This window comes from Aythya marila (assembly GCF_965140915.1).
Source record: "Aythya marila genome assembly, chromosome: 7".
NCBI classification, from domain to species: domain Eukaryota; kingdom Metazoa; phylum Chordata; class Aves; order Anseriformes; family Anatidae; genus Aythya; species Aythya marila.
This window is the reverse complement of record NC_139048.1, coordinates 842203-853072: the sequence shown is the minus strand read 5'-3', so window position 1 is coordinate 853072 and position 10870 is coordinate 842203. Positions and strand designations below refer to the sequence as shown.

At 43.8% G+C, this 10870-nt stretch overlaps 1 protein-coding gene across 1 annotated transcript; it reads right to left on the bottom strand.

Annotated features, from left to right (window-relative positions):
* Nucleotides 1-2999: 2999 nt before the first annotated feature.
* On the bottom strand, nucleotides 3000-9245 carry BNIP3 (BCL2 interacting protein 3). Its single transcript, XM_082764796.1, has 6 exons — nucleotides 9088-9245; nucleotides 8488-8671; nucleotides 7573-7657; nucleotides 5952-6058; nucleotides 5698-5847; nucleotides 3000-3981 (listed from the first exon to the last, which is right to left on the bottom strand). Exons 1-6 carry the CDS (start codon nucleotides 9122-9124, stop codon nucleotides 3930-3932), a joined length of 615 nt encoding a protein of 204 aa, XP_082620922.1. The 5' UTR covers nucleotides 9125-9245; the 3' UTR covers nucleotides 3000-3929.
* Between the last annotated feature and the right edge of the window lie 1625 nt (nucleotides 9246-10870).

The following is a 10870-nucleotide window of genomic DNA, read 5'->3' as shown; positions in this document are numbered from 1 at the left end:
TGTATTTTGACAACTTTTTCTTCCACAACTTCTTTCTTTTGTGAGATAATTGGCCAAACTAATTAACCTGAAAACTTGAATTTCCATTTTTGAATGGTCATACTTCTAACCCAACTTCTAACCCAAAGCTGTCTGTTTGTATTCAGTGAATATCTTAGTGCTCTCTATTTTTATCTATTTTTTCAGCTTCAGCAAATGTAAGTGGAAAATGAGTAAAAAGAGAAAGGATATAATGAAATCTATTATATAAAACATGATTTTCTTGTACCTATTTCAATTAAATAGCTTTTAATGATTCATTAATTTTTTTATCATCTAATTCTACCTAAAAAACTAATTTATTGTCAGTTTGGTAAATTACTGGTTGTTCACATATTTGCTTAAAATCACCTTTGACTTCTCTTACCGGTTTAAGAGCACTGTATTGCTGGCGCACATACCCTGAACAGTTAATTTCCCTGACATAGGGTGTCTCGTAGGCGATCTCTGACCCAAGCAGTGGGATTATTGTGGTGGATGCAGGGTGGTCCTGCGTGGAGCCAGGAGCTGTGCTTGATGACCCCTTTGGGTCCCTTCCAGCCCAGTGAATGCCTCAGCCCTGCTGTGGGGGGGCTGTGGCTTGTGCTGCCAGCCTCAAGGGCAGAGGGGAGGCTTTCTCCTGTGGTTGCTTTCCCCTTATTTTGCGTCCCTCATAGTTCCTTTAGTCCAAAGCAGGCTGTTGCTGGAGTCCTGGGGCTGCGCTTGGTGCACGACCCACCTGGATCCCTGTGGAGGAGCCCCGGGAGCTGCTGGGGGTCCTTGGCCCCATGTCACAGTCAGACAACAACGTGGTACGGGGGTTTGAAGCTTTGGAAGCAAAAAAGGTAAGAACAGACTTTTATTTAATTTCTTCTTCAATAGGGAAAGCGTATTGCTTAACAGAGATGGGGATAGCTTCACCTGTCCTTACCTTTGAAGGCCTTAAGGGCTGCATGTGTCTTATCACAAGAGCTTTCGCAATACCCTGTTGTTCTAGGAAGCTCTATCTCTAGGCTCAAGAGTTAGAGAAACTGTTTCTATCCAACTTTTAACCAGAGGTTTGTGTTTAGTACCCTGTCCAGAGGCATCGTCTAGAAATGGGCATGCAAGGACTTCCCCGTGCAGCAAAGAGCCCTGGGGAGAGGAGGCCGAGGGGAGCAGCTCTTCTCGGCCGTGTCCCTGCCTGGAGGCAGAAATCAGGTCGGTTAATCAAGTGTAGTCCTGGCTGTCTGGAAAAATCGAGTCCCTGGTGCTGAACACACAGTACTTCAACACTGCTTGTTTACCCCATTCCACCTGCGGGAGCTGACGGAACCAGGACCCGCTCAGGGCCGCTGTGACACCGAGCACTTGTTTGTAACAGTGCTGTAACACTGAGCACGTGTTTGTAACACCCAGCACGTGTTTGTAACGCTGCTGTAACACCAAGCTTGGCTGCCTCATGCCGCAGCAATGCACAAAGCGTTGGCTCAGAGGCTGTGGAAGAGGGGCGAGGCACCGCTCGCAAGGTGCTGGTAGAGATACACGTGCGAGTGGCATGGTTGAAAGGCACCAAACAGTTTCTCATTTTATTCCTTTAAACTGTGAAAAAAAAAAATACATCAGAAATGAAAATGTAACAAAAAAGCACGGGCAGCTAGGCGTGCACCCGGCTGTTTGCAGAGGCAAGGACTGCATTGCCACTCGGTCTCTGATACCTTTGCTTTTAGCATTTAGGTTCTAACAGCAGATTAAAGATTTCCAACTACTGCAAGAACACCAACTTATGTGGCTACTTTGCAATATCTTTGCAGGGTGGCAGTTCTTTTCCTGCCCCTACAGGATTTCTTTGGTTCTGTGGTTAAAAAAAGAAAAATGAAGCAATACTTAGTTCCCTTATTCACAATGCGTGCTTTCATACCATTGCATTTTGCAATGTACAATAGGAGTATTTAAGTGTTATTCTAGTGCAGTTTCTGTAAATCTTGCTGTTTAAAATAGCAGTAGTTGCCATAGAATGTAAACACGGCGCTTCCAGTGCAGCGTATCTTCACATTCAGTGAAAACAGGAACTATTCAATACGAATAACAAATTGTAAGAACCCTGCTTACATAAAACGTGAATGCGTACAGATGCTGGAGCTTGCAGGACACCCCATGCACCTGCTGTAATTTCAAAGATGTCTTTATGGGTGTAAGGTGCTAAGTATTCATGATGAAACTTCTACTTAAATTCTGATATAATAGTATTAAAAAGTCTTGTATTTTTCAAAGGGGGAAGAAGCAGTTCATCTCATGATCATTCCAATATCAGTGTTTTTATAACCATTTTGAAAGAACACTGAGCTTCAACTCAAACTGTAATCAGTTAAAAGGCTCCAACTTCACAAGGCATATCATTCAGAAATTAAAAACGTAATAATTCCTTTTTTTATTGCACAGACACTTAAAAACCAACCACCACCACCACCAGATACTGGCCGTCCTACAAGGGGTATGTGATTAAATTCCTGCAAGTGAGAATTTCCAGTGGCCTCAGCAGGATTACTCCATGGAAAATGCAGTACGTGTCTCTCCTGGATTGGGGCCCATGGGATTAGGGCACTGCTTGTTTGTACAGCAGCAAGCTAGTCCCACACCTCCAGTGACATCATTTGGTGACAGGACATGGGCTCAGCACCGTGCTGCAAGGTGCTCAGCAGCAGGACTCCAAGCACAAAAGAAAGCACTGCTAAATAAGAGCAAAAACAAAGTAGAAAGTAAATTTATTTTTAAACGATGATAGTACAAAGCAGAACCCATACTTGCAAGTTCAGTGTTTGTTTTCTGAGTGACTTCTAATGACAGCTTACTCCTATTCAAATTTAAGAATCAAAATTTTCTGTAGAAACTCCTTACCCATTTGTCAGTTATGCAAATAAATTATGAAATGGCCTCATTTAAGACAGAGCCTTGTCAAGCACTTCAAACAATTAGAGAAAAATAAATGAGAAAACTCAATCTATGAGGAACCTTTTTATTTAAATATACAAAACATAATTTGGCAAACATTTATTCTCATTAAATAAGATAAAATTACTGAAAAGGCATTCAATTAGTACAAACAAATAAGCAAGCAAACCTTTCTTTAAATCTATACAGGGATAAAGCAAATAGAAGATGCAAATTTATTTTACAGATAAAAAGACTGAGAAGCAATAGGCTGCAAGAAGATACAGCAAAAAGAACTTCTATTAATTGGGGAGTTAAATATATGCCTTTATAGAAGAAACTATTTATTAGGCACTAAGGTCCAAATTTTAGTTCAGCCTTTTGCGTATCACACTCTGAATGAGTAAATATTGAAGGAAGCTTTACCAATACACTAATTTATTCCAGCTGACAGTCTCTCACATTTCACATCTCACACAAAAGTGAAAGAGAGCTAAGCAAAATCTAAGGAAGGAAGGAACAGCTTCAAGTGAGGTAAAAAGCTTTTTCTGAATTCCTGTATATGATACATAAGGCCACACATTGTTTCGGGCTAATCCCTTATTGTCATGATTACAGTAGCAGTGACAACCATTCACATCTATGAGATATAAAGAAACAGCACTTTAATATTGCAGTGGTGATTCAGCTAGATACTCAACTAAAGCTAAGATTTTGTTTTTAAACATCAAATTGTTTTAGTTTTCAAAGATACTTCACTACAAAGCAATGCAGCAGATGTTAGAGCACGATTTGGATGCATTATGAATTGCTCCAGAATATTATGTATGATACTTCAGCTTTAGTGTCTCCTCCCACTCTTACTGAACTAGGACCACAACATTTACAGAACAAGGACACGCTGATCGTGTAGTCATTGCTAGCGTGGATGTTTCTGCTGTTCACCTCCCCTATTCCCTGATGAACACTTCCTTTGCTTTGAAATCACATTTCAGGTGCCTTCAAAACGTACTGCTTGAAGCTGTGGTCGTAAGGCGTCTTCCAATGTAAATCCTGAGATCAAGAACACACAGCCAGTAAGCATTTGATTTCAGCTCAAGAGGAATGTACAGCATGTAGGGTTTTTTTTCTTTTAAATCAGACTACTAGGTATACAAATTACAGTGGGGCAGTAGTGCCAGTTTTAATTAAGAGGGCAAATCAAGTGTCTACTATAGAACTCGGTCTTCAGTTGCTGGTACCTTTCTGCATACCCATGTCTAATAACGCTCCCTAAATTCTAAGTCTGAATAAGTCTCTGTGTAAGCTGTTCAGTTTCAGGAATGTAAGAGGCAGAGATAAGCACAGGGTTAACAAGAACGCTGCTTCAGGAGCTTTCAGAAGTCGGATATTTTTATCATGTTTTTTTCTTTTGTTATCTTTAATTTTCCTACTTATTAAATACATCTGACATTTGTTAACTGCTCACGTTATGGTCATCTTCATATACTCTTCAGCATTTCTCCAGTCACTATTTCCTAACTTGGTAAACACTTACAGCTGCCCTACATCAGGTCTTTTATTCATTTACTTTTTGCAGCTTAAAGAAATCAATATTTTGAGTTTAATGATTTTCGTATTATTACACTAAGCGCTTTATGAAGATGTGACTTTTTGTCACTCCTTACTGACCTGGAATGTTGTAATTTCCAGCAGCGGTGGAAATAACAGGAAAGCGTTTACATTGCAAAACTTGCAATTACTTTGGAAGGAAAATTTCAGTATGCTTTTGTTCCATCTCACACAGTTACTCATTTTAATTTTGGAAGGAGTTGTACTAGTTTCATGTTATTTTTACGCTATTATGTGACTGAGATGTGAATTTTGTACAGGACAGATGAAGGCCCAGATTATCTTTAAAGTTATGCATACTGCAGAGACCACAGTCTGTCCTTCTAGTTACTAGAGCTGTCATAGTCCTCTCCTTCCCCCCCACTCTCAACTTCTGTAGTTTTTATTTTTGATAAGGGTTCAGGATTTACACAAGGTACTGAGAAGAAAAAGAACAGGACTGGAGGTAATTGGAGGCTCCTTGGAGGACAGCTGTCACCTCAGAACTTGTTTGACCTCTCCCCTAAGCCCTCTCATGTGGCACATTGCACTCAAAAAGCAGAGGTCAGATGTGCCTGGAGTCCCAGCATTCTTTGTTGATACAGGAATCTGCCATGCCTAGGTAAAGGCAAACTCTGCTCCTGACAAAAAGGCATTTAATCTCTTCCCTTTAGTCTGTGTCCTGTGGCTATTTTTAAAGAATCTCATCTAATCCCTTAATCATCTGGAAAACAAACAAACAAACACACACTAAAACAAAAGCTTAAACAACTCCTGCTTTGTTTGCTATCCCGTCCCCAGAGGTGTGGAATTTTAAAATATATTAAATAATCATTTTTCCTTCACAAATAGCATTGAGATTATGGACCAATTACCTCCAATGGAATTGAGTATTATGTATGTATAGTAAGATTTCACACACACAATTGCAGTGTCCCTTAATTCTTTCAAAAATACTCAGCTAGTAAGAAAAAAAATAATTTGATAGATTCAGCAATACCACAAACAAGTAGGAAACTTTCCCGAATAACTAATTGTCTAAGAGATGAGCAATAATAGACTCTTCTCCACAGACGGACAACAAAGATGGAACTGGGAGTCAGAATTAGGACTCAGAGAAAAATGTGTAAAAAAAAAAAAAAAAAAAAAAAAAGCCTTTTTTTAAAATAATAAACTTACCCTAGTCCAATAGCAAGCAAATGAGAAAGAAGCAGAGATGGAAGGAAAACCTTCAAAAATTCTGCTGAGAATATGCCCCCTTTCTTCATTACACTGGTGTTTCTCATGCTGAGAGTGGCTGTACGCCTGGGATGTTTGAACAGGAATTCCCTAATTTTGAGGAAGAAAATACAACCAAAACATGAAGGTGTACATGTTTGTACTTGTGGCAGAAGCAGTACCAGAGTTCCTCCAGAACCACTGAGAGCACTCACTTGGGTGGGATGTTCTCTGGCCTGCTGGACCAATCCCATATCCAATCTGCATTTTTCTTCAGGAGCCTTTCTACTTCTTTCCTCCTTTCCAGAAAGTCTTCTTCAGACTAAAACAAAGAGCCATTATCAAACCATACACATGACTATAATGGGTAGAAAGTCCTGCAAAACAAATCTTCTGTTCTGCATCTAAAACCATACACGAGACCACCCTTGCAGCTCAAATCTCTCAGCTCTTTGCATATCACTTTTATCCTTCGCATATCACTTGTATTGAACTATTTAGATCCTAGATAGGGGCACGGAGGGGAATCTGTCCTCACAGCAGGATGCAAATGCAAAAGGTCATATCCCTGCCTCATATTTGCTTAAGTAAAGACTGCCCTGGAAATAAAGTGCCAAAGCCCTGTATTGCACCCTGACATGAAGGCTGAAAGTTACCCACATTCACACATCTGAATGACACTGGGCAGAATAAACTGCTAAAATCTGTCTGCATTCAAAACTGGATGAATGTCATACTTACCTGAAGATCCTTATTCACGCTAATACAAGCTAAGTGAAACTAATTCAGTCTAGTAAAGCTACCTGGCTTTTGGGCCAGCATTAGGAACACAGGTGAAGTAAGCCCAGGTTTATCTGCACACATCTGGGCAGAAAAAAAAAAAAAAAAAAAAGAAAAAGAAAAAAAAAAACTGGCTTTGTTCTCAGTAAATTACAGTGTACATGCTGAATGAGAATACAATTTCTTGCTTATTGCACATGCATTGAATAGAGCCAACAGATTGTGATAAAAATAGTATCTGATCATAGAGTTTAAATAGCTACACACACACACAACTGTGGAATGGAAATAAAGTTGTCCAGGCAACTATGTCTGATGTTTTTTCTAACTTTTGATGAAAAAACAATTTGATCTCAAAATCCAAGTAATCACCTTTAAACATATGAAGGGTTTTCTGGAAATGTAACATAAAAACAATTAATTCAAGGTAACGTATTCATTAACCTCAAGCAGGTAATCCATTGAGCTAGATTCCTGTAGGAGTTGTAGAGCTGGTGAGAAGAGTTTCAGATAAAGCGAGAGGCTGTGGGACCACACACACTTTATGTAATTTTGAACTGATTAAACCTGTTGGTAACACCTGGGTTGTCCAGCTTGGAGAAGAGGAGGCCAAGAGGCAACCTCCTTGCTCTCTGCAACTTCCCAAGGAGGGGAAGTGCAGAGCCAGGTACTGCTCTCCCTCCCTGATCTCCAATGACAGGAATGGCACAAAGCTGCACCAGGGGAGGCTCAGACTAAACACCAGGAAAAAAATATTTACTGTGAGGGCAGTCAAACACCGGAACAGGATTCCTAGCAGTGTTTGAGAACCCAGATGTCTTTAGAGAGTAAGGCACCTTAATCCTTCTGAAAAACTCTCAGGTTACATATTTAAAAAAAAAAAAAAAAATCAATGCAAATCAGGTACTTACTAAAAGCCTGATTCTGAGAAGATTATTTTAAGATACTGAGCTACTGAAGTCTCTGCACAAGAGGTGAAGCAGCTGATTTCCCAATACTGGTTTCCAAACAGTGGCAGTAACAAATCCTTCCTCCAAAGGAAAATGAGATTTTTACCTGAAAGCTATTTTTTTCTCCACTGCTGTGACTCTCTATTTCCAAAGCTCTATGACTGTCTTGAGGTGTCTGGGAACGAGGAGGGCTTGATAAAAGAGAAACACAAATACGAAATAGTTCATTAAATTTTTTATGACGTTGTTTATGGGATGACTAACAAGCTAGTGAATGAAGCTTGTAAGCACAGCTGTCCTGAAGAGCTACGGTGCCCTGACCATAACCTGAGAGATTAATCTGCCAATGGGTGATATAATCCAGCCACCTCACTCAATTAATCTTTGATTTCCTAACAATCTGACAATGAGCCTGCTGCTCAGAGTTGTTTTTCAGCAGCGTGGAGACACGCCCATAAGGCTGTATGATTTGGCCCATGTTGCTTACTAAATAATGATAGGCAGCAAGCTATTCCTAGACATACACTTTGGTTTGAATTCAACTAGCCAGATGAGACTAGGAGGTTCTGCACCCTACTGCCTATTTTAAGGCCTTTTAGTTAAATAAACTTTAGGCTGCAGACTTTGTAACCCAGCAAAATCAAATACATGAAATAACAAAACTGACCAAGTGCCTCAGATTTCTTTATTATTATTATTATTATTATACTCCTAGAAATCTTTGTACTTTGTAAACTAGATATAGGACTTCTTTATTTTAAAGAGACTGCCTGAGAACTCCTAATTAATGAACCCATCACAAAACACAGTTTTTTTACCACCCCACTCTGAGGTTTCTGTTTGGGCAGCAGTGCACTGCTTGCACGGGGTCTGACCCTTCAGCATGACAGCAGCACCCTGCTCTACAGGGCTTTCCTCACCAGAACAGGACCGTTGCCTGTACTCGAGCAGCACACCCGTGGGAACACTGCGCATAAAGAAGACGAGTTTCACATTGCTTCCAACAAAGCGTGGTGTTTACCTGTCACAATGCGAACTTTCTCTCGAGCTGCTCCGTCCCGACTCGTGCTGGGCATCCAGCAGGATTTTCTCCATGTCTCCGTTGTGGATGGAGATGGAGGCCGGCACTTGTTCGTGGCTGGTCGGCGTGGAGCCGCTCCCGTTGCCGTTCCCATTGCTGCTGAAGTGGAGCTCTACCCAGGAACCTGCTCAGCATAATTGGGAACAGAAAGCGGAATAAACCTGATGGTTTTGTACAAAAGGCAGGTGGGCAGGGGCTGCTGACCCCCAGCCCGACCTTACAGCGGGACGCACACCCACGGCTCTGCCCATACCCACGACGAAATGCCAACCCAGAGCCTCGGGGAGCTGGGGGCGAGCTGCCCAGCACAGGGTGCCTCCTGCAGCCCTTGGACCCTCCATTTCAGGCACGGCATAAACAATCCCTGCCGTTCAACACAGCTGGAGGCCGAAGGGGACGGCCTGCGGGGCCTGGCAGCCGCCTTGTGCCGGGCTGGGAGCGCTGCCCGGGGCTGGGCAACAGCGGCCCGGGGGGCAGGGAGAAGGGGAAGGGAGCAGGGGAGAGGGGAAGGGGAGGCCCGCCCGGTGCCCCCGGCCTTACCCTGCAGGTTGTCCTCCTGCGGGCTGTGCCGGGACATGGCGGCCCCGCTCTGCTCTGCTCTGCCCGGCCCGCGGGCACGGCGCTGACGGCAGCCGCCGGCCCGGCCTCCTCGGGCCGCCCCCGGCAGGCGGGGCCCGGCCGGGCTCGGTGCTGCTCCCGTCAGGAGCTGGGGGGGAACGGCTCAGAGCCGGAGCTCAATAAAAGCCTGCAGCGGCTGGGGAAGCCGTGTCCGTGTCTCTGTGTGTCTCTGTGTGTGTCTCTGTGTCCGTCTCTGTGTCCCCGCAGCGGGTGCCCAGGGCGTTGTTTTGGGTCCCTCAGCCGGCCCAGCGTGGAGGATGAAGGAGAAAAGTGGCTGGGGCAGCGCTCTGCCTGCTGCCACCCGGACAGATTTCATTAAGAGATGGCTATGGACACTATTAGGGACACTGCGGTGTGTGCAGCAGCTTTTCTCGTAGCTCCTTGTGGAGGGGACAGCGATGCCACCTGGAACAACGCCAGAACTGGGAAAACGTCGCAAAACGATTCCCAAGGAGGGGTCGCTAGGTTTAACCTCCGGGTGCACACTGCTGAGTTTACAGTACAGGATCGGTGTCCTCTTCGGCACAGAGAAGCAGTCTGAATTAAAATAAAATTAAAGTACACTAAGAGAGGAAATGTCATAAATTGGTGGGTAAGGTATCATTTACACAGTAAACACTGAAGTACTAAAATTAACCTTTGGGGAAGGATACATTTTTTCCTGTCAACAATTGTCTGACTTTGAAAACTGATTCTGCCAACCATGGGCCAGAGTCAGCTCTGGCTTTGGTGGTCTAAGTAGATGGGAAAAGGATTTGGGAAAAATTTTGGTGCCATGGGTGTCATGCCAAGTGTGCCAGCTGTAACGACATCAGCACTTCCAGCAAGTCAGCGGCGCCTAAAGCCCCGTGGTGGTGCTCAGGATGCTGGATAGGCACCCCAGGCACCCTGCCAGGTGCTGGGCACAGCAGGGACACCCCGGTTCTGCTGTCCGCCCCATCCTGATGTACCCGGGTGCCCTGGGTGCCCGGTGACACCATGATGATGTGGGGCAGGACACTGGCTGCCACCACCCATCCTTGCTCCCCGGCTCGGGGCTGCACTGACAGCCAGCACCGACGTGTACCCACACACAAAGCAGCCCCGAGGCTCCCTTTCTCTTCGTCCTGTTTCCTCTTGGTTGACCTCCGCTTCAGGAAATCAATTTACTAGAAGTCTTTCCTGCTTTAAGGCTGGTATGAAATGGGGTCGAGCAAATATCACAGTGTGGCTGCAGCAGCTGACCTCTAGGATCTTTTATTAGCAGCCAGATGAGTGTGCTTGTTTTCCTATAGACCTTTATGGTAAATGATTTTTGGTTGTTGCCAGAAAAGCACTCTGCTGCGATCACAGAAAATTGCAAATTATATAGGACGAAATCTTTCAAAGGCTATCGATTTGTTAAGCTGCGATCCTCTTTCAGGTTGGAACCCACTTTAATGTTGTTTAGCTGCACATCAAGAGAACAATCCTGCATTGATCATTTCCTCCGAACGCAGAGGCACGGCCCACCGCCTTCACTGGCTCAGGAACGCAGCACTTCGGGTAGCTGTGAGGTCCCACGTGCTGCCCAGACACCTTTAACTTTGCCTTTAGCTTTAAGCCCGTGTTTTTGGACCGACCCTGCAGCTCACAGCGGTTTTGAGGGACAGTTATTTTAGGCCTTCCGCAAGAACTGTTTGTAAACCCAAAGTGATTATTGCCTTAAAGTACTACAAAAATGGAC